The 24,586-nt window shown below is 47.0% G+C and overlaps 1 protein-coding gene across 2 annotated transcripts in view; it reads left to right on the plus strand.

Annotated features, from left to right (window-relative positions):
• Window positions 1-24,586, plus strand: part of LOC115475752 (multidrug resistance-associated protein 6-like) — a 104,860-nt gene that overhangs the window by 61,695 nt on the left and 18,579 nt on the right. For both annotated transcript variants that reach the window (XM_030211716.1, XM_030211717.1), the window contains 6 exons: window positions 2,299-2,482; window positions 7,528-7,567; window positions 12,107-12,233; window positions 15,805-16,012; window positions 19,475-19,785; window positions 21,831-22,030. In XM_030211716.1, coding sequence (XP_030067576.1) covers window positions 2,299-2,482; window positions 7,528-7,567; window positions 12,107-12,233; window positions 15,805-16,012; window positions 19,475-19,785; window positions 21,831-22,030 — 1,070 coding nt within the window. The remainder of the gene's footprint in view (window positions 1-2,298; window positions 2,483-7,527; window positions 7,568-12,106; window positions 12,234-15,804; window positions 16,013-19,474; window positions 19,786-21,830; window positions 22,031-24,586) is intronic.

Here is a 24,586-nt window from a genome sequence, read left to right on the forward strand (position 1 = left end):
GTGGAGAGGGCAGGGGTTTGAGGTAGGGGCAGGGGTCCGGCAGGGGTGCCCGCTCAGCCCGCTGTTGTATGCATACGCCATCGACCCTTTTATAAGACGGCTGGAGAAGGGGGGGGCGGAGGGGCTGGAAGGGGTGGAGGTGGGGGACAATAGCCAGTTAAGGGTCGTGGCGTATGCAGATGACGTTACAGTGTGGGTAGCGGACCAGAGGGAGGGAGGTAGATTGCAGAACCTGATCCAGGAATACTCGCAGGCAACAGCGTCCCAGGTCAATTTTCAAAAGTCCAATAGCCTGAGGGTTGGGGATCAGGGGCTGCAGTTTGAGTTGGGAGGTAGGTTTCCTACAGCTGTGGAACGTATACGGGTCTTGGGAATATACTTTGAGAAGGGGGATTATAGGCTCTACAACTGGGATAGGTGTCTCCATGAAGCGAAGGGGAGGGTGGATAGATGGAAGGGGTGGAAAATGACCATGGGGGAGCGGGTACAGCTCATCAAGGCACACTTAGTTCCTTTGTTTCTGTTCGTCAGTTACATCTGCTTGCTGCCAGACAGCCGGTACGCGGCCTTGTATGGGGTGTTCTTCCGGCTGCTCTGGGGCAACAGGACGAATCCGGTAAAACGGAATGTTACATATCTGCCTAGGAGGGAGGGGGGGGGGGGGTGGGCATGATAAACCAGTCCTGTTTTTCAGCGCTTTGTTCCTGCAGTTCAATCTGGGGAGGGCGGTAGGGCGGGAGCCACCGGGGTGGCTAGGAGTGTCCTGCAGTGGTGGCCGAGATATTGGGACCTATGGCGGGAGGGGGGGAGGGTAGTGGCACTGCGAAGGGGGGCCCCGGGGGGGGTGAGTTATTGCAAGACCCTAGTGAAATTGGTGAGGGTGTGGGGGCTGACGGTGGGGGAGGTGAAGGCAGGACAACGGGGGGTCTGGATGGACAGAGTACGGGCGCAGGTGTTCTCAGCTCCTCTGGCGCTGAGGGACGCGCCGGCCCCACGGATGCAGCAGGGGTTACGGTTGATTGCTTCGAACCGCATCCCGGTGAAGTATAAAGACCTGGCGTGGCTGTCCTTTCACGGTAGACTGTACGTCCGAGGAAATTTGAAATATCGCAATGTGCGAGATAGAGGGTGCCCACGGGAGGAATGTGCTGGAACTGAAGAGACGATGGAGCATTTCCTGGTGAGGTGCCCATTTACAGTCCAGGTCTCTGACCGGGTTTCCTCGTTGCTGCAGATCCCCAGTTTCCGCAACTACAGCTATGCGGACTGGGTGTACGGCCCAGAGGGTGGAGGGGGACGCAGGGATCCGGTAACACGCTTTCTGATTTCGGTGATATTGCGGTACTGCCTCTGGATGGCGCGCTGCAGGGTGTCCCTGTACCAGGAGGTTCGGCCGGCGGAGGTAGTCAGCTGGGATGTGGTAAGGGCAGTGCAGGAAGCGGCGAAGTGGGAAAGGGTGGAAAAAGGGGTGGGGGTGGCTTCGAGGTGGTGGAGACACGTGAGGCTTAAGCCGCCATGAGGGGACATGCTACCCAGGGGATTGTGTGCCAGTTGTCTGAAGGGGTTTGGGGGGTTTGGGGGGGGGGTCGGGGGGTTGATTCATTGTATTATTGAGGAGGGGGAGGGGGTGTATATAGATAGGCAGACCATGTCTAGCTAGGAGCCTGGGGTTTGATTTGCATGTCCGGTTTGTTTTTTTTTTCTTTGGTTTTTCTAATAAACAGTTTCCACTGTACTATTGAGGAGGGGGAGGGGGTGTACATAGATAGGAGGACCGTGTATAGCTAGGGGCTTGTTTTTGATTTGTATGTTATTTGTTTTTAGTTTTTTCCAATAAAAAGAGTTTTCCAGTCTGCCCATGTGCTTTCTATATTAGCATAATTTGAGAATTTAAATAATAAATGTATGCATATTTATTAATATGAAAAACATGATTCTTAAACACAGGCCTAGTTTTCTGCAAAATAAAAAAAGGTGTTATTGATTGTATTTGTATACAGTATTGATGTAATCCGTCCTGTACAGTCAGTTGAACCGAAAAGGCAGAGTGCTGTATAAGTTTATTATTAAATTAAATTAATCAAACCACCAAGATCTAAGGGCAGTCGCTAATCTTCTACAAAGTATAGAATTTGTCATGCATCTTCTAAGTTAAATTAGGGCCCTTAAGTAAATGAAGGTGGCCCTTAAGTGAATGACCATCTTCTCTGTCCACAATTTATAGAAGGAATTGCCTCTAAGCAGAAAAGGAGTGAAATTTCCCTTTTGAATCAGTCCCTGCAATGGAAATATTTTCAGACACGTGTTGTAGTGACTAACGCAATCAACATTTTGTCACAAGTGGATAAGATTGTAGTGCTGGTGGATGGAGAAATCTCAGAGGCTGGCTCTTATCATGAACTGCTCCAGAGAAAGGGAAACTTTGCAGACTTCCTGCGCCAACACAGTAAAGTAGAACGCAATGGACACCACAACTCAAAAGGTACCGTAAGAGCACTGAGCTGCTTCGTTTTCCTACTTTTGTTCCTTGAACTCATCGCTTGACGTTTGATAAAGCTTTGTAAAGCATGTCGTAAGTCTATTATTGTATCTTTACATAGCAAATGCTAATTTACTGGATCAGTCTGGGGAATTCATTAATTCATCTGAAGCTTTACTTGTTTGACCTTTGATCTCTCATCATGTTTCCCAGCCCAGTTTCCTATGCAAACATACCAGTGTTTAAAAACAATTCAAACGATTAGTTGATTCTACAATGCACTGAGTTGTAGCAATAACTGCAGTGAGGTAGGAATTGAGTGGAAGCCACAGGGAAGAGATGGGGCTACCAGCCATCTCCAAGTTACAAAAGATACCCTGAACCAATTTCTTTTTAATCTCCTTTCTCTAAGCAAAATTAGGAGAAATCTATCAATGCTTAGCAAAGGGAAATTTCAGAAGTCAAGAATAGTTTACATTGTGCCTCCTGAGGTCAAGATTGTTGGCCATTCTGGAAAAGAGTAAGTATTGTCCATGTCTCCTGGCCTACACTGGCCTTCCAAGACTAGCTGTTTTCTCACTGGTGGGCTGATGCTCAAAATGTAACGCCGGTGCTAGAGACAATTAGCGCCGGACTAGCACCAGCGTTAATGGGTACAGAGTGCTCAGCTCAGAGGGCTTTAGTGCGGGTGCACAAATAGCATGCAAATATAGTCATACAGATGTTTATGAGGTCATTTCCTGTTCCCTCCCAGTGCTCAGAGAACAGCACACTAAACAAAGCCATCCTTACCGCTGACAACCTAACACCAGCTCAGAGCAGGCGAGTGTTTGAAGAAAGGATCCTTTCTTTTAAAATCTGCCAGTTTTTATTTAACTTGGAAGTAGAAGGAAGCCCGTGCAAGCCCCTAAACGCTGGGAATGAAAGATGAATGTGTGCGAGTCAGATCAAACCTGAAAGTTAAAGCACACATTGGCACCTATTTGCTGCACTTAAATATAAGGCCTTCCAAATATAAACAATTTGAAAAGATTATATTTAAAGGCACAGAAAACATGCACTAACGTGTGCTTCACTTTTGGGTTTTCCTGGTGCATGCGCACAACAGCTGAGCTTACCTCAAAACTCTTCTGCGCATGTATCAAGCATGTTCCCCTCCTTGCTTTCGCTTTTACAATATGCATATAATTTGAGCTAGTTTTCTGCGCTGTTCCAGCAGCATGGGTTCTGCGCTGTTGGCTTTACCGCAGGAGTTCTGAGCATCAGCCCATGGGTGTCCTTAATGTTTGAGAAAAAAATGTTTGAGCCATCTTCTCTCTGTCTGATAAAGCTACAGGATGTGAGGAATTCTGTTCATGTGATTTAGATGCCATGTGATCTCTTGTTTTATGATGGAAAAGATAAAATTTATAGGGTTGATATTCAAAGGCACTTATCAGGTTGACAGACACTGCTAACTGATGGGCTTTGATTTACCACCTTTCTGTGGTTACAGTCAAAGTGGTTTTCATATTCTGTACAGGTACTTATTGTTTGTACCTGGGGCAATAGAGGGCTGAGGGGTTCTTTACTAAGGTGCGAAAAAAATGGGCTGCGCTAGTGTAGGCGCGTGTTTTGGGCATTCGCAGATCAGGGCCGCCGAGAGACTGGGCCGGGCCCGGGGCAAGGCCACTCCCGCCTATGAGGTCGTCACTGTCCCCCCCCAGGTCGCCGTGCTGCAGTCCCCACCCGTCCCCCTCCGTTCGCCACCGGGCCGAGCCCCCTGCATTGAAATCATTACAGCACCTCACCTGTCACCTTGCTCCGTGACTGAAAGCGCAGCCAGCAGCGGTAGATCAGATTCGCCTCCCTTCGGGCCTTCCTTCCCTGTGTCCCGCCCTCATCTGATGTAATTTCTGCGAGGGCAAGTCACAGGGAGGGAAGGCTCGAAGGGAGGCGAATCCGATCTGCCGCTGCTGGCTGCGCTTTCAGTCACGGAGCGAGGTGACAGGTGAGGCGCTGTGATAATTTCAATACGGGGAGCCCGGCCCAGTGGCGGACGGTCAACGGAGCCGAGGGCGGGTGAGATCGGGGACTGCAGCGCCGGGCCCCCCTTGGAATTTTGTCCCCCCCTGCCCCCCCCCCCCCCCCCATCGGCAGCCCTGGCGCAGATCCATTTTTCAACGCGCCTGTAAAAAAGGCCTTTTTAAAACTTTTGCCGAAAATGGCCATGTGGCAAAATCAAAATTGTTGCCCGTTCATTTTGGGTCTGAGACCTTACCGCCAGCCATTGACTTAGCAGTAAGGTCTCACGTGTTAACCATGCGGTAATCATCTATGTGCATAGAATGACAATTACCGCCCGGTTTCTGCCACGCGCCAGAAAATAAAAAATTATTTTCCGGTGTACGTAGCGGATGCACGTAAAAAATGAAATTACCACAAGGGCCGCGCGGTAGCCGGATGGTAACTCCAAATTGACGCGTGTTGGGCGCACGTAGGTGCCTATGTGGCTTAGTAAAAGAGCCCCTAAGTGACTTGCGCAGAGCCACAAGGAGCGGAAATGGAAATTGATCCTGGTTTCCCTGGTTCTCAGGTTTCTGCACTATCCACAAGGCTTCTCCTCCACTCCAGATCTTGCCACTCAATATGTCTTCTGGCAACCTCGGCACTATTCAGACAGTGCTAGGGTGCAGGGCCATGCCAAGGGTCTGTGGCGCCCCCCTGCAATTGATCAGTTGGCGCCCCCCCACAGACAACCAGTTGCGCGCCCCCCCGCCCCGTGAAGGTGATCGCTGCCCTCCCACTCCCTGGGCCATGTCCCAACTGCCCGCCCTCTTCTCCCCCTCCCCCAAGATCCCTTTTAAATTTACCTCCGGCAGCGAACGAAGGCGCAGCGTCAGTGAAGGAGGCGGCGCTCCCGACGTCTCTAGTCTTCCCTTTGCTCAATGTCCTGCCTTCTTCTGACATCATTTCCTTGACGTCAGAAGAAGGCGGAACACTGAGTGAAGGGAAGACTAGTAGAGACGTCGGGAGCGCCGCCTCCTTCACTGATGCTGCACCTTCATTCGCTGCCGGAGGTAAATTTAAAAGGGATCTTGTTGGGGGGGGGAGAAGAGGGCGGGCAGTTGGGACATGGGAGAGGGCGCGGTAAGCATGGCGCGGCGGTCCTGCCGTGCTTACCTCGCTTACCGTGTTGGCACGGCCCTGCTAGTGTGGGCCATGAATGGAGCTTGAGTGGCGCTGGAGCTTATCTGGTTAGCAGCCATATTCCGACCTCTAACTGGATAGCAAATAGGATAAAGTTTGGTCAGTAAAAAGGCTGAAGGGCCGATGCACAAAGGTCACTGTGAAATGCAGCAGCCGCAGGTGAACTTACCGATTCGTAAACAGCGACCGATGCACAAAGGGAATCGCACAGAAATTCTGAGAGGGAAAGTGCCTAGCATATATGCAGAACAGTTTCTTGGTAAGAGTCCATGTTCTGCGCATGCCACAGGAATCGCTGCTACACACTTTGCTGGTGGGCTCAGATCCTGGCTATGCCTGCTATCTGGGGGTTCACTTTCTGACTGTGCCTACAGGATCCCGAGTTGTGCTTCCAGCTTCATTCAGCAGCTGATAATTCTTCTATATGGGCTGCCCCATTCACCCTTCCTACATAAGGTTGCATCTGGTGGCTGTTACACAACAGCCAGTGGTGTAGCTATGTGGGGCCACGGGGGCCTGGGCCTCCGTAGATTTGGCCCTGGACCCCCCTGCTGACGACCCTCTCAACCCCCCCCTCCCGCCACCAACCCTCCCCCACCGCCGCCGTTGTACGAGCAGGACGTCGGACTCACAGAAACAGAACGAAGCCTTGCGCCAGAAGAAGAGGACCTCGGCTGGTGGGGGTTGGGGTCCTCCGCCAGCAAAGGTAGCCCATGGCGATGGCGGCGGTGGGGGAGGGCTGGCGGCAGGAGGGGGGTTGAGAGGGTCGTCGGCAGGGGGGGTCAAAGTTGGTGGTGGCGGCAGCGGGTCGGCAATGGCGGGGGGGGGTCGGCAGCGCCAGAGGGGGGCTAAAATGTACCCCCTCACCTCAGGCTCTGGACCCCCCTCCCGCCGCCAACCCTCCCCCACCGCCCCTGTTGTACGTGCAGGATGTCAGACTCACAGAAACAGAACGAAGCCTTGCGCCGGAAGAAGTGGACCTCGGTTGGTGGGGGTTGGGGTCCCCCACCAGCAAAGGTAGCCCACGGCGGCGGTGGGGAAGGGTTGGCAGCGGGAGGGGGGTTGAGAGGGTCGTCGGCAGGGTGGGGTCAAAGTTGGTGGTGGCAGCGGCAAGTCGGCAATGGTGGGGGGGTTGGCGGCGCCGGAGGGGGGCTAAAATGTACCCCCTCACCTCAGGCTCTGGACCCCCCTCCCGCCGAAGTCTGGCTACGCCCCTGACAACAGCAGAGCATTGTTTTTGATCCAAGGCATCATCTTAACGAATATTTGAAGATTAACTAATCAGAAGCATGCAGGGCTTTTTCCGGAGTCTCTCCAGCAAGGGGAAGAGAAAGAAACCCCCTTGGGGAAAGGGTAAGTAGAGAGACCTGCCTGAAAAATTAGCTCGTTAAAGGTAGACGCTCATTTCTGTGCATTGCAGGGAATGCTCATTTTGATACTGATGAGCTTGTAATACATTTGCATAGGGTAGCTGCTACGGCAAATGGTAAAAAGGACACAAAATTCCTTCGTGCATTGGACGCTAATTAAGGCTTGCTTTAGACCGGCTACAACCGGTCTAAAACAAACGTTGCAAGCACGGTAAGATTTGTGCATTGGGCCCTGAATGACCAAATTTTATCCAGTTCGCTATTAGATTCGTGGTCTGAATATACCAACTAGCCAGAGAACTCATCCAGGTTGATGCTGACACTGGATTTTCAGCGAAGGCCAGTATCCAGGTTTTGACACTGAATATTCAACTTCATTTTAACTGTAGCAGTTCACATGTTACTTAACCTCTGACTGCCAAGATTAAATATTAGGCTATAAACATGCACAAATGTATACATAAAATGTTGAAATGATTTCTGTTTCAGAAATTGCAAGAAATATGCCATCAGAAGAAGAGCTCTGCAGGTCAGCAAAACTCGGAGAGGATAAACATAAAGGCATTGATAATTAAAACCTGTTATGTGTTCAGCACCAGCGTTGACATCATTCATGTTTGCTTTTAAATCCTCTGCTTGTGAACCGACAATTTTGGACATATAAATCAAATGCCCAAAGTAATGCATCTGAAAAAGGGGCAGGATTTGGGATGCTCCAGATGTAGCACCGTGGAGCCATATAACTTCTACATTTAAGCCGTGATATTCAGCCATATAAATTATGTGGTAAATAGCAAGTATAGGGCCATGTTTACTAAGGCGCGTTAGCATTTTTAACACGCCGACAATTAGCACACGCGTTAACCATGTAGGCACCTATAGGGATATTGTAGGTGCCTACACGGCTAACACGCGTACATGTTTAATACACGTTAAAGACACTAACGCGCCTTTAACAGTTTCTCCTATACAAGCACGCAAATATGGAATGAATTGCCAAAATCCATAAAAACAACTCACGACATAATTAATTTCCGTAAATTATTGAAAACCAATCTATTCAAAAAAGCAGACCACAATTAATCCATCCTAATTTGACAGTAAACAAATTCACACTTGATCCACACAATAACGTAACTCTTTGTTTTCCTAATTGTCCATACTAATTCTATCATAATTTGAAGTTTATATTTCTATTGTTCATGACAATTTACCACGTCTGAAGTTTTACCCATTACCTTTTTATTTGTAATTATGAAAATGAACTTCCTACTTGAATACTTAACCCACTCTGTCTTCTTCACCTTAACTATGGATTTATCTTTTCCGGAATTGGTGATCACCATTACGGAACAATTGTAAGCCACATGGAGCCTGCAAACAGGTGGGAAAATGTGGGATACAAATGCTACAAATAAATAAATAAATAACACGGCTTAGTAAACAGGGTCCATAATTTGAAAGGCCAAATTTTGACGGTTGAAGATAAACATGTATATTCCATAGCACAGTCTGAATAGATAGCACCATTTAATATATGTGTAATTTGAAGCTGTCAAATTATACATTCACCACACAGCTGAATATTGACTTCATATCTTGTTGGGCAGACTGGATGGACCGTACAGATCGTTCTCTGCCGTCATCTACTATGTTACTATAAGGTTTATAGGGCTCCATTTACTAAGCTGGATTAAGTGCTAGTGTGTGCTTACCGTAGCTTAAAAGGGCTTACTGTGGGATGCTCTGAGGCATCTTGCAGTAATTTTGTAATGGACGTGCACAAGCCACACACTAAAAACAAAATCATTTGTATTTTTTCTGCAGAGAGTAGGCATTTCTGGGCTAATCAGCACAGCTATGTTACCAGACACTAACTGGTTAGCACATGATTAAAACGTGAACCCTTACTTGCTACAAAATGGGTGGCAGTAACAGCTTATGCGCTAATGTTTGTTAAAGGCCACGCGCTAATGGCAACATTAACGCATGAATACATGAAATATAAGGAAGCAGACTCAAAATAATACAGCACACTATATAGCCTACCAATCAGTGAACTGTGAAGAAACAAACTTCCCCCCGTTAACCAAGCCGAACTAGCAGCTGCCACGCGGCCATGCCAACACAGTCCATTCAAAGTGAATGGGCTGTGTCGGTATTACCGCACCGGCAGCCATTAGCGCAGCTTTGTAAACTGAGGGGAAAGTTATTGAGAAACAAAGTGATTTAGGGACACTCAGCGCTGGTTTGAAGATAGTGGAATATATTGCTCGGAGGACTCCCGGAATGAAGATTCTATCTGCTGAGTTTGATGGACTAATAAGTTTGGATAGCGCCATCCCATATAGCTAAGTGAATTTTTCCCCCTTTTTTTTTTTGTTCAGCTCTGTGGTTTATATTTGACATTTAAATTATGGGACTAATTTTGATAATGATATGTTATGTTATTCTCTAGAATAGTGCATTAGTGCAGTGTTTCCCAATTCCAGTCCTGGAGGACCCCTTGCATGAGAGAGATTTGTATATAATGGGAGTACTGTATGCAAATTAAGGTCATGCATATTTATTGTGGATATCCTGAAAACCTGACTGGCAAGGAGTACTCCAGGACTGAACTTGGGAAACACTTCATTAGCGTGTAACTGCATGAGTGGCAAAACATGGGAGGGGCATGGGCATGTCTCTCTTTTACATGCAGAACTCAGAGAATACTATATTGCATGTGTGACGCAGGGGCGTAGCTAGGTGGGGCCACGGGGACATGGGTCCCCACAGATTTAGCCCTTGCCCCCCTGCTTCACCCCCCCCCCCCCGTCGCTGACCCTCCCCACCACATTCAACCCCCCCCCCTCGTCACAGCCAACCCTCCCCCGCCACATTCGACCCCCCCCCCCTCGTCACAGCCAACCCTCCCCCGCCGCTGCCGTCGGGTACCTTTGCTGGCAGAGTTCCCAACCCCCACCAGCCGAAGTCCTCTTCAGCGCCGGTCTCCAGCGCGTTGCTGATCTGGATTCTGCTTCTGTGGGTCCTGTCGTCCTGCACGTTCAGGACTCACAGAAACAGAATCCAGATCAGCGAACGTGCTGGACTCAAAGACCAGCACTGAAGGGGACTTCGGCTGGCGGGGGTTGGGGACCCCCATCTGCAAAGCTACCTGGCGGTGGTGGGGGAGAGTTAGCAGCAGCGGGAGGTGGGGTCGAAAGGGATGGGAGAGGGGGCAGCAGCACTGGGGGGGTTATAATGTGCCCCCCACCTCGGGCTCTGGAACCCCCTCCCGCCGAAGTCTGGCTACGCCCCTGGTGTGACGTGTATATTATTATATGAAACAAAATATCACTCATATATATATTTTATAACAATTAGAAAAACACTGAAATTCAAGTTGGATAATGGATGTGGCAGATGGCAGTGAAAGAGTTACGGACACAACAACTAGGGGAAAAAACTCTGTTTCCCCCCTTCCCTTGGTACCCGAAGCATGTGCTTATTTTACTTAATGGTTAATCCAGGGCTGTTGTGTTCTATAATGACATCTGTGCACACAGCTGCCTTTAATATAATTGGCACTCAGCACATGCCATCAGAGGGCCTAACACGTGGCTCCCAGTTATAGAACTGCCACCACATCTGTACCTGAGGCAACAGAGATTTAAGTGACTCGCCTGAGATCACAAGGGGCAGCAGGGCATAGCATAAAACAGGAGCTAAAAGGTGTCTAGACAATAAAATAATAAATAAATCATAAAATATATAAAGGACACATTAAAAATGCATATAAATCAGCGCTTCTCCATTCAGCCCTCGGGATATTTTCAGGATATCCACAATGGGCCAAATTCTTTAAATGGCGCCTTAAAAATCAGCACCGAAAAATTACACAGCGTGATTCTATAAACTACGCCTGAAATTTAGGCCACCTAAAACCAGGCCTAAATACCTGCACCTAAGTTAAGTACAGATTGGGTGTATTCTATAATACTGCGCATAGTTTTTTTGAAATGTCCACAACCCGCTCATTCCATGCCCATGTCCACAGCCCCTTTTTGACTGTGCACAATAGAATTTATGCGCACTGCATTGTATAATACACCCAGAAAGTTATGTGCGTGCATTCTAATTAAAGCCAATTAGTGCCACTAATTGGTTGTTAAGTACCAATTATCGGCGCTGATTGGCTTGTTAATCAATTAACGTGCATGCAATTTAGCCATGTGGCCAACTTACTGCGCACAAGTTAAGGCGCCATATATAGAATTTGGGGGAATGCATATATATGAGGTAAATTTACATACCAAGGAAGCAGTGCAGGCAAATGTATCTCAAGCATATTCATTGTAGATATGCTAAAAACCTGACTGGCTGGGTGCGCTCCGAGGACTGATTTGAGAACCCCTGATAAAAATCATGGAACTGACCAGATAGCAATTCTTTATTTCATGAGAAATACAGAGAAATTAAGGGCCCCATTTACTAAGCCGCGTAGGTGCCTACACGTGCCCAACGCGCGTCAAATTGGAGTTACCACCCGGTTACCGTGTGGCCCTTGCGGTAGTTTCAATTTTAGCGCGTGTCCGCTACCTGCGTCTGAAAACTATTTGTTATTTTCTGGTGTGCGTAGCGGACACACGCCAAGTGGCATCTGACATGCGTAGGTCATTACCGCCCAGGTCTATGGCTCACGATAAGGTCTGCGACCCAAAATAGACACGCTTTTGATTTTGCCTTACGTCCATTTTCGGCAAAAAAAGAGGCATTTTTTGCAGGCGCGCTGAAAAATGGATCTGTGCGCAACCAAAACCCATGCCTACAGTACCGCAAGCCATTTTTCAGCGCGCTTTTGTAAAAGGACCCGTAAACCAAGTATCAGCAGAGTGGGATTTGCACCCTGGCTCTCAGCTTCCTTCTCTATTTATTATTGTTATGACCGATTGATGGATCAGACGTACTAAAGGCCTGTCTATGTGGGATGTATATCTGGTTTCAAGTCTTACATAAATTAATTATTTCCGTAAATAAACGTATTGTTATGCTCTTTATTGTTTGTTTCTATTTAATTTGCATGAAGTCATAGAACAGATAACACTGTTAACCAAGACGGAGGGCCAAAAGTTGCAAATGTGAATCATGTCAATGAGGCGACTTCAGAGGAAGTGGGAAGGCAAACGGAGACTGATAAAAGACAAACTGGCAGGGTAAAAACATGGACATAATCTGTCTTGTACATAAAGTTTCCCACTTATGATTTCAGTGTCTATATGTGCATGCAGGGCCATTGGAAGGGGTGGCAAGATGGGTGGCCAGCTGTTCTAACATACATTAATTGGCAGCCACACGTTCAGCAGGTGGCTGTGTCATCAGAGGGCCGTTTCCCTCCCCCCCCCCCCCCCCCCCCCAAGTCTAGCTGTAACGTTGGAGATGGACCCCTTACACCTGGGATGCTGCTCTTGGTCCCTCAGTTATATGGTATTGTATATTGTAGAAAATCTTTAGCATCATATCTATGTTAGTTGAATGTTCTAATGCTTATTAGGTGTATCATTAGTATTATGCTAATGTATTATATCTCTGGTATTTGAATTCCAGTGGTGTTAAATGTGTATATTTTTGATACTGTTTCACGGTAGTTCTATTATTAGGTTTCAATTTACTGTTTTCCAGTTTACCTCATTTATTGTATTTATGTTTATTCTCGGTTATTTTACTATTATTATGCTGTTAACAAAATTGTAAGTTTTATGTTAGTTAAGCCATACCTGCTGTACACCGCCTTGGGTGAATCTCTTCATAAAGGCGGTTAATAAATCCCAATAAATAAATAATTTTGGATTTAACTCACACCTTTTTCAGTTGCAATTGTACATTCAGATACAGTAGGAATTTTCCTGTCCATGGCAGGGGTTCTCAATCCAGTCCTAGAGAGACACCTAGCCAGTCACGTTTTCAGGGTACCCACAACGAATATGTATGAGATAAATTTGCATGCACTACCTCCATTCTATGCAAATCTATCTCATGCATATTCAGTGGCGTAGGAAGGGGGCGGTGGGGCGGTCCGCCCTGGGTGCACGTCGCTGGGGGGTGTCGGCGCTCGCTGGTTCCTTGCTCTCTCTGCCCCGGAACAGGTCCTGTCCTGTTCCGGGGCAGAGAGAGCAGGGAACCAGCGAGGCGCCGACACCCCCCAGCGGCGTGCACTCAGCGGATTGGCTCTCCCGCCCGCCCCTCACTGCCTTCCAGGTATGTTCTCGGGGGGGGGTTGCGCTCCGGAGGGGGGAGGGTGCGCCGTGCTGCACCCGGGGGGGGGGGGTGCGCAGCGGCGACCCGCCCCGAGTGTCAGCTGCCCTCGCGACGCCACTGTGCATATTCATTGTGGATATCCTGAAAATCTGACTGGCTAGGTGCATCCCAATGGCTGGGTTGAAAACCCCTGATCTAAGGGGACGATTTTACAATTTGGTGCCTTGAGTTAGGCATATGGATGCCAAACACTGAGCATAAATTCTATAAAAACATCTGTGTGCCAATGTACCATTATAGAATGCATCGTGCAATGAAGAGAGGGACCAAAGTACAAACAAAAGTCCAAACAGCAAAACAAAGAGTACTGGGAGCCTTCAAAAAAAGGGGGAATAAAACCTTTAGTCATGTGTTTTGAGGAACAAATCTTTGAATGGACCCGACACGGTCCGTGTTTCGGCGCACAGCGCCTGCGTCAGGGGTCACGAAGTGCAGCAGAGGACGTACGGCTGTATTATAAAGTTCGGTACATTTGATGAAAGTAATATGCTGCACCGCAGTGCTGTCCCTTCGCATAAGATCAAGCAGAGAGATACTCTCGTAAACAAACTCCTTTCGTCACTAAATCAAACGTACTAAACTTTATAATACAGCCGTACGTACTCTGCTACACTTCGTGACCCCTGACGCAGGCGCTGTGTGCACCGAAACACGGAGCGTGTCGGGTCCATTCAAAGAATTGTTCCTCAAAACACATGATTAAAGGTTCTATTCCCCCTTTTTTTGAAGGCTCCTGGTACTTTTTGTTTTGCCCATTGTAGAATACAAGCATAAGTTGGCACTGATGCAGATCAGGGAACTCATAGGCCTGAACATTTATGTCTGCCAGGTCAATGGCAGCCTACGAGTTCCCTGATCTGCATCTAACATAGGGGCCCTTTTACAAAAGCATGCTGAAGAATGGCCTGAGGTAGTGTAGACACATGTTTTGGGCGCGCACAGAATCATTTTTCAACGTACCTGCAAAAAAATGCCTTTTTAAAATTTTTGTCGAAAATGGATGTGCGGCAAAATGAAAATTGCCGCACGTCCATTTTTGGTCTGAGACCTTACCGCCACCCATTGACTTAGCGGTAAAGTTTCATGCGGTAACCCGGGCGGTTATGACCTAAGCGTGTCAAATGCCACTTGGCGTGTGCCCAATACGCACATCTGAAAATTATTTTTCGGACGCGCGTATCAGACACTCGCCAAAAATGAATTTACTGCAAGAGCCACGTGGTAGCCGGGTAGTAACTCCATTTTGGCGTGCGTTGGGCGCGCATAGATGCTTATGCGGCTTAGTAAAAGGGCCCCATATAGAGATGTATTTTCAAAGCACTTAGACTATGGATCTTTGTAAGTCTAAGTCAGTGTTTTCCAAACCTGGTCCTGAAGGCACCTCAGCTAGTCAGGTTTTCAGGATATCTGCAATGAATATTCATGAAAGAGATAAGGAGGTAGTGGATGCAAATCTCTGTTATGAATACTTAAAAACCTGACTGGCTGGGTGCCTCCAGGACCAGGTTTGGGAAACACTAGTCTAAGTGCATAAGTACATAAGTATTGCCATACTGGGAAAGACCAAAGGTCCATCGAGCCCAGCATCCTGTTTCCAACAGTGGCCAATCCAGGTCACAAATACCCGGCAAGATCCCAAAAATGTACAAAACATTTTATACTGCTTATCCCAGAAATAGTGGATTTTGGCCCAAGTCCATTTAATAACGGTCTATGGACTTTTCCTTTAGGAAGCCATCCAAACCTTTTTTTAAACTCCGCTAAGCTAACCACTTATACCACATTCTCCGGCAACAAATTCCAGAGTTTAATTACACGTTGAGTGAAAAATAATTTTCTCCAATTCGTTTTAAATTTACTACATTGTAGCTCATCGCATGCCCCCTAGTCCTAGTATTTTTGGAAAGTATGAACAGACGCTTCACATCTACCCGTTCAACTCCACTCATTATTTTATAGACCTCTATCATATCTCCCTTCAGCCGCCTTTTCTCCATAGGAGCCCCATAGCCTTCTACAAATTTTGTGCATAGCCTGGAGACACAGCCATGCTCTGTTCACATGTGCCCCACCCTTGTAGTTTGCACTAATGCACCTAAGTGCACATAGTACACACACAAGCATGTCAATTATCTCAGCACTCACACATGTATGGCACATGTAGCTACATGTGCACAGCCATAGAATTGCCCCTTAAGTTTGTATCCAAGACAATGAGGGCTAAGTGACTTTCCCAAGTTCACAAGGAGTCGCATTGGGACTTAAACCAGGTTTCCTTGGTTCTTAGCCCCCTGCTCTAACCAATAGGCTACTCATCCACTCTGGTAATAGTCTTGCAAACATGCACAGTGTTTGTGATAAAATAATAAACCCTCCTTATCAAAAGAAGATATTGTTTCCCAGTCTGCTCTGTTTGCATCAATCTGTTTTCCACACATTCCACTAAATCTCACTTTGTCCATTTTGTAGGTTAAAGTTAACATCTACTTGGACTATCTGAGGGCAGTGGGGTCTCTTCTCTGCTTGTATATTGTCTTATTACTCATCAGTCAGCAAGCTGCCTCCTTCACCCGTGGATACTGGCTCGGCCTGTGGGTGGATGACCCTGTCATTAATGGAACACAGCAACACAGCAGCCTGCGGCTTCGCATCTTCGGTCTGCTTGGGCTTGTTCAAGGTTTGCTGTCTTTGGCCTATTACGTCTAATAGATAGTAAGTCCAGGTTTCCATAGGGTGTCTAGGTCAGAAATTGAATGTCCAAATCAGGATGTTCACAATTTACAACCTATTTTACCAGAGCCCTGGGCAAAGACTTAGGAGGGAGCTCCAAAGCCCACCAGCAGTCTTAGGGATCCCCTGTAGGATGGGGACCCAGTGCAATCGCCTTGTTTGCATGCCTGTAACACCGGCCCTGTATTTTACAAAAGGCCCACTGAACACAGAGCCTTTTGCAAAATATATACATATGTACAAAAAGAACAGCATCACTCAGCATCTTATAGTTATAAACGCTGGCGCTTATATGTATAGGTGGCGAGTCTCACTACCTTTATTTATTTATTTATTTATTTATTTATTTGTAGCATTTGTATCCCACATTGTCCCACCAATTTGCAGGCTTATATTTGCCGTAATGGCGGTTGCCATTTCCGGGTAACAGAATTACAAATGGTAATGCGTTAAGTTGCATACATACATGGTAACATACATGGAACATAGCATACATGGAACAGATCATGGTATAGATATATTTCGTGTGCATATACATGGTAAGGAAGAATAAATTATGGTAATTCATGAAGGTTCCTGAGTAATGAATTGGGTTGTACTTTAGGTCATTGACTATGGAGAGACCATATTCGACATTTAAGCAGCAGTGTTTATTTATTCAAGTATTTATATTCCACATTATGGGGCCCTTTGGGCTTGCTGAGCACCAATCCGGAACTACCGCCGGGCTGCTACAGGAGCCCAGCAGTAGTTCCCACCTCCAGCGCATGCCATTTCCAGCGCTACAGGAATATTTATATTTTTGTAGCACCGGTGCTTACCCAGCTGTAATTGCTGCCTGGTTACTGCCAGGTTAGCGCAGGAGCCCTTACTACCACCTCAGTGGGTGGTGGTAAATGCTCCCCCCCCCCCCCGAATGGATGCACGGCAAGTGGTTCACTTACCACACGACCATTTCTTTTCCAGCAAAAAAGACAGCCTTTTATCCGCTGCCGTAAAAAGGGGCCTCAGCGTGCATCAAAAACATGCGCTGAGACTAGCGCAGGTCCCCTTTTATTTTATTTTTGTTACATTTGTACCCCGCGCTTTCCCACTCATGGCAGGCTCAATGCGGTGGGCAATGGAGGGTTAAGTGACTTGCCCAGAGTCACAAGCAGGGCCGTGCCAAGGGTCTCTGGCGCCCCCCTGCAGACTACCAGTTGGCGGCGCCCGTGCCCCCCCCCCCGCACCTGCCTGGCTCCAAGGCAGCGATTCCCCTCTCTCCCCTGCCCTCCCGCTCCCATGTAGGAACTGCCCGCCCTCTTCTCCCCCCCAAGATCCCGTTCCTTTTTTTTTTTCTTTTAAATTTACCTTCCTCCGGCAGCGCAGCGTCATTGAAGGAGGCGGGGCAGTGAGCAGTGAACAAGGGAAGGCTAGAGACGTCGGGACTGGGAGCGCCGCCTCCTTCAATGACGCTGCGCTGCCGGAGGAAGGTAAATTTAAAAGAAAAAAAAAAGGAACGGGATCTTGGGGGGGAGAAGAGGGCGGGCAGTTCCTACATGGGAGAGGGAGGGCAGGGTAAGCACACAGCGGCGGCGCCCCACAGAGGATAGCGCCCCCCTGCAGCGCTTATCCCGCTTACTGCATCGGCACGGCCCTGGTCACAAGGAGCTGCCTGTGCCTGAAGTGGGAATCAAACTCAGTTCCTCAGGACCAAAGTCCACCACCCTAACCACTAGGCCACTGCTCCACTCCACCACAGCTTTGTAAAAGGACCCCTATATTAATAACCTAAGCGGATTACATACAACATACAAAGTCTAAACCAGGTAAAAACCAACAGAAATAATAAACATAAGACTTTCTATAATTCCAGGAACTGACCAGATCATGCTACTCTCTCCATTTTGTTCATCAGTTATAGTCTTAATTTATACCATATGACTGCTGAAACAAAAAGGTCGTCAACTCTCTTTTAAATCATCCTATTGTTTGAATCTCATGTATTTGTAGAGGTAAAGCATTCCACATCCTGGGTCCAATTATAAAAAAACACAGATCTATGTTCTTACAGTCTAACAGAACTAGTAGACAATCTTATTTGCTGACCTCAATGCTCTGGGAGGCTGATATAATTTCAGATTTAATAATACCATCATCAAGAAGACAATTATTAAACACCTTAAAATCTTAAAACGAATCTGCTGTTCAATTGGCAACCAGTGTAATTTCTTTAATACTAGTAAAAGAGGCCTGTTTCCAACAGAAAGGAAACGAGCGCTAGGAAGGTTCCAGGGCCTCCTCCCTCCCTCCCTCCGTCCTCTGAGTTCCAGACACCCCTTCCTCTCCTCCAAGTTCCAGGACCCGCCCCCTCCCCCCTCCTCCTCCCATCCTCCTCCCACCCCTCCCCCTCCTCCCCCCTCTCGTCTCAGGACCCCCTCCCCCTTCTCTCGTCTCAGGACCCCCCCCCCCCCGTGTGATAAGGGAAAAACGCAGAAATTCACTAATGACAGTTGCTCCTCTGGCACAGACAAATACACTGACTGCGCATGTAAATGGCAGCTGTAGAAGAAAGAGTATACATTTATTGGACTACTGTAACACTCTGCACGCAGGCTGCAAAGAACAGACCATCAAAAAACTCCAAACAGCCCAGAACACCGCAGCCAGACTCATTTTTGGAACGCCTAAATACGAAAGTGCGAAACCCCTCAGAGAGAAACTGCACTGGCTCCCGCTCAAGGAACGAATTGAGTTCAAGATCTGTACGACTGTTCGCAAAATCATTCACGCAGATGCCCCACTCTATATGTTAAATTTAGTGGACTTACCGCCAAGGAATGCCAAAAGATCGGCCCGCAAATTCCTCAACCTAAACTTTCCCAGCTGTAAAGGAATGAAATACAAACAGGCTTATGCTACTACCTTTGCGTACAAAAGTACACAGTCTTGGAACGCACTACCCATGGCCCTAAAAACCATAACCAATCTAACCAGTTTTCGCAAAGCTTTAAAAACACATCTCTTCAACAGAGCCTACAAAAGTCACCCTCAATGAAACAAGTCATTCCTTAAACCACCCAAGTACACCAAAACACCTCTCACACGACCTTACCTAACACCTTCTACCCAATTTCCTTTTTCACCTCAGCTTATGATCGACTGTTTTCTTATATCATGTAATGACGTTTTCATTTCCTTACTCTGTAAGTCACATTGAGCCTGCAAAAAGGTGGGAAAATGTGGGGTACAAATACAATAAATAAATAAATGTTTCCTTTCTGAAATTGCTGCTCACTTATGTAGCTGGATCTAAAATTGATTTTTTGAAGACTATTCTTTTGAAAAAAAAAATAAAAAATAAAATATTAAACAGCCTATAGAACTACACTTGAAACTTTTAACAGGATTTCCTTTTTGTGTGCTCCAGCCCTAGGAAAGTTTGGTGCCACCTCCTCGATACTGCTAGGAGGAATTATTGCCTCTCGCCATCTGTTTCAGCACTTATTGCGAAACGTTGTCCGATGTCCCATGAGTTTCTTTGAGCAGACGCCCATCGGGAACCTTCTAAACCGCTTCTGTAAGGACATGGATGCCATAGATTCCGAGATACCAGACAAGCTGAAATCCTGGCTGGGATTCTTCTTCACTCTACTGGAGATCTACACCGTGATCATTGTGGTCACCCCCATTGCCACAGTGGTCATAATACCGTTAACAGTTATCTATATCTGTTTCCAGGTAGGCCTGAAGCATTTCTGTGACGGGCTAGGCATATTATCTGTACCGGTCTTTATGAGGTCTTTTCCTCCAATTTTTTGAATATTTAATACTTACGAGAATTTTCCTGTCTTCCTTATCTTTCACCATTTTCTTTTTAAGATTGAGCTTGTTTAAAGTATGGTGAAATCGATCTGATCTACTTTTTGTTTAGGTATATAACAAACTAAGGGGTCTGTTTACTAAGCCACTTTTGGCTTCCGCAAGGCATTGCTGACACAGCCCATTCAAACCGAATGGACTGTGTCGGCAACTAGACCACAGCCAGCCGTGCCAACGACTTAGTAAACCCCCAGCGCAAAGGCCTCTTTTATCAAGCCATGCTAGCAGCTTCCAGTGCACTAATGCCGACAAAGCCCATTCAGTTTGAATGGGCTCCGTTGGCATTGCCGATCTGGAACCGCTAGGGCCTCTTTTATCAAGCCATGCTAAGACATCCTATAGTGCCTATATACTTGAAATATTGTTATTATTATTATTTGTTACATTTGTATCCCACATTTTCCCATCTTTTGCAGGCTCAATGTGGCTTACATATAACCGTTAACGGTGTTAGTCGATTACGGTTTGAACAAATGCATAGTATGAATGAATACGCAGTGATATTGTGGTATAATGAGGTATATGTATGGTAGGAAATAGTTGGGGGAAACTTAGAGAGCGAAAGGGGGAAGAAGAGTCAGGTAATGTCTGTTACAGTCTTTGGTTATGTTGTGTCGCAAGTGACCGGTATTTTTATGTTGGGTCGGTGGGGGATGCTCTTCTGAACAGGTCTGTCTTTAGTGCTTTCCAAAAATTTTGGTGGTCAAGCGTAGTTTTTACTGCTTTGGATTTTATATTCACTTTGGATATGGATTTTATATTCATTTTTAGAGTTCTGAGCACAAGACAAGTTATTATTAATAATCCACCAATGTTCAGCTAGTGGCAGTAAGCATTTTTCTAAAGGCTAATTACCATTGGCTAAAATAGACCATGATATCCACTGCTGGACCCTGTCCAGGCAACAGCATTGAATACTGAGGTGAACGGCAATGTCACAGCCTAAAGCATCAGTGGTCTCTGATTGGCTGAGAAACACGGTGCGTGTCCTACCTAGAATTTTGTTACTCCAAATCATCACCAGGTTTACCTCTTGGAGGGGGGGGGGGGAATATTCAGGCAAATAAAGGGGCCTTTTTACTAAAAAGTTTTCAAATCTGGACTTAGCGCATTCTAACACAGAGGATTCCTACACACTAAACTCTGATTTGACACGTCAGTATTTGGGGCATGGTAAGTAATTTTTTTTTTTTTTGCAGGTCCCGTACTAATTTTTTCATGAGCAAGCAGGACTTGCAAAAAAAATGAACATGGGAACACTTCCCACTTCCTTTTTAGGAGGCACCAGTTGGCATGCGCTAATGTGAATGTGCTAGCTTGATAACGCTTCCATGCCCATTCCCTGCCCATAACGCACCCAAAAATATTTTAAAAAATAAATAATGCTTAATTAGCATGAACATACTGGCAAATTTTTAATGCATTTTGCAGTAAGCCTTTTTTCATGCGCTGAATCTGTTTTAGAGCTTAACGTCCCTTAGTAAAAGGGCCCCAAAATGCCTTAAAACTAATTGTAAATACCTCGGGACCCATATATTTGAAAAAGGGACTGATTCTCTAGGGCCTTGTTTACTAAGTCGCGCTGTAGGTGCGCTAGCATTTTTAGCGTACGCTAAAAATTAGCACGTGCTAATGCTAGAGACGCCCATATATTCCTATGGGTGTCTCTAGCATTATAACACGCTAATTTTAGCATGCGCTAAAAATGCTAGCACACCTTAGTAAACTGGTCCCTAGATCTTTTCTCCTATTCTGTGTCTAGAGGAAAGAATCCTTGATAGACTTAAGCCACGGTTCCTTCCAGTTTCATAACATAACGAAAGCATTCGTTATTTTAATAATTGGTTCTTTGTGACTGCATTTTCCACTTGGTAACATGCTCTCTTTGCTTTTCTTTGCATCAGAGCTATTACGTGTTCACCTCCTGTCAGCTGAAGCGCCTGGAGTCTTCCAGTCACTCCCCCATCTTCTCCCACTTTTCGGAAACATTTGAAGGGAGTCATGTGATACGTGCTTTTGGAGAACAGAAAAGGTTTATTTTACAAAATGATGCTAGAGTGGACATAAGCCAGAGAACACGTTTCCCCGCCATTGTTGCTGATAGGTAATGTGGGTACCTACCATCTGGTACCATGAAATTTTAAGACCTGTAGTGTAACCCCACCTACCATCTTCTTCCACCAAACCCCTAAAACAGAGGCAGCAGTGAAGTGCAAAAGGGATTGGGAGGAGTAGCTGAGGCAGGAGATAGGTTCCATTGGAATAACTTACTTGAATATGGTTTACGCCTTTGGATTGCTAGCTGAACAACTCCCCTCAGATTCTAGATATGGTGCCCAAAATTACACGCCCAAATTGTGCTCACATCTTAATTGAATAACGAGCCATTAACCAGCAATAATCGGACACTAACAACCAATTATTGCAATTACTTGGCTCCAATTAGGATCTGCGCACACATCTCGCTAAGCACTATTCTATAAAGATGCATCTGCGAATCTTTTAGCGTGTAACTGAACAGGGGCATGGCCATGGGAGGGGCATGAGTGGGTGAGGGGTGTTCACTAAAGATGGACACAGTATTATAGAATTTGGGGGATCCCCCACGCCTAATTTATATGCCAGGATTTACACCTGGTTTCAGTTGTTGTAAATCCTCGTGCCCACAAGTTCACGCTAACCGCTATTCTATAAACAGCACCTGACTCGGAGCACCGTTTATAGAAGCGCTCAGAGCGGATATTTTTTGACACACAAATTTGGGCACCGTTTACCGAATTTAATCCCTTAAGTCTAAGTTGGTTCCTGCGGTAATGAAAGGGGGAATGGCTTGGCCAAGATCACAAGGAGCATCAGTGGGAAAACAGGACCTGAAGCATGGTTTCTCCCAGGGGCGTAGCCAGACACCCAAGTTTGGGTGGGCCTGGACCCAAGGTGGGTGGGCAGAACTCCGCCTTGTCCTACAAGTGATTTGGTTTCTCCCTCTCTCGTCTGCATGTCATAAGGTCTTTCAAACATCCCCTCTCCCCCGTATACCTTTTAAATAGCAGATTTTCACTGGCAGCAAACAGTTGTTGGGAGATTTTGACTGGTGGGGCTTGGGGTCCCTGCCAGCCACATTATAGGTATGCTGCTACTTGGTGGTCCTGAACCTAAAGTGGGTGGGCCTGGGCCCACCCCGGCCCACCCTTGGCTACGCCACTGGTTTCTCCATTCTCCGTCTGCCGCTTTAAACCTAGGCTATTCTGCTGCTCCATCATTGATTCTACAATACAAGGAAGTAGCCATGAAACACTGTCTACATTATGGAGGCAATTTCATAAATGGGCGAATGTAGCTATGCATACTTTGTGTGCCACCCTAATTGGCAAATACATGCCAAAATGCACTATCCTCCGGATTCTATATATGGCGCCCGAATTTGAGTGTGCTTCTGATATACACATGCAACTTAATTGGTTAACGAGCTGTCAACGAGCAATAATTGAATGCTAAAAACCAATTATTGACATTAATTGGCACCAATTAGGATTTGTGCCTGCATCTGATCACGCACTGTTTTATGACACTGGTTGCCTTAATCCCATAGTGCACAACTCAAAAGGGGGCATGGCCATGGGAGGGACATGGGTGGATCAGGGGCATTCCAAAAAGTTGCACGCAGTGTTATAGAATAATGGGTTTCTGCGCCTGCGTTGTACAATGGACATGAAGAGACAGTCCCTGCTCGACAGAGCTTACAATCTAATTAAGACAGACAAACAGGACAAATAATGATAAGGGAATTACTAAGGTGGAAATTATAAATCATGGGTACTGAACAAGTGAGTAAGGGTTAGTTGTTAAAAGCAACATCAAAAAGGTGGGCTTTTAGCCTAGATTTGAAGACAGCCAGAGCTGGAGCTTGATGTACCGGCTCAGGAAGTCTATTCCAGGCATATGTTGCAGCTCCAGAATCAGCGCTATGCACCATTCTTTAAGGAGCCTGCGTCCTTCATAGAATAGAGCTTGGCACCAATCCTTTCCGGGCACCTATTTTTTGAGTGCCATCTACAGAATTCCCCTCTCTATGCTTTTCTATGGTGTGTAAGTGTTATGGCCAAGGGCATAGCCAGACTTCGGCGGGAGGGGGGTCCAGAGCCCGAAGTGAGGGGGCACATTTTAGCCCCCCTGGCGCCACCAACCCCCCCCCCCCCCACCATTGCCGACCCACCCACCCTGCCGCCACCAACTTTGATGACCCCTGCTGACGACCCTCTCGATCCCCCCTCCCGCCGCCAACCCTCCCCTGCCGCCGCCGTCGCCTACCTTTGCTGGCGAGGGACCCTAATCCCCACCAGCCGAGGTCCTCTTGATAGGCTTCGTTCTGTTTCTGTAAGTCTGACGTCCTGCACATACAACATGCAGGATGTCAGAAACAGAATGAAGAAGCCCTGCACGGAAGCAAGAGGACCTTGGCTGGCGGGGATTTGGGTCCCTCACCAGCAAAGGTAGGCGACGGCGGCAGCAGGGGAGGGTCGGTGGCGGGAGGGGAGATCAAGAGGGTCGTCGGCAGGGGGGTCCAGGGCCAAATCTACAGGGGCCCAGGCCCCCACAGGCCCCACATAGCTATGCCACTGGTTATGGCATTTAACTGCAAGGGGGTATATATATGGGTGGC

This window comes from Microcaecilia unicolor, chromosome 8, assembly GCF_901765095.1.
Source record: "Microcaecilia unicolor chromosome 8, aMicUni1.1, whole genome shotgun sequence".
Taxonomy (NCBI): Eukaryota; Metazoa; Chordata; class Amphibia; order Gymnophiona; family Siphonopidae; genus Microcaecilia; species Microcaecilia unicolor.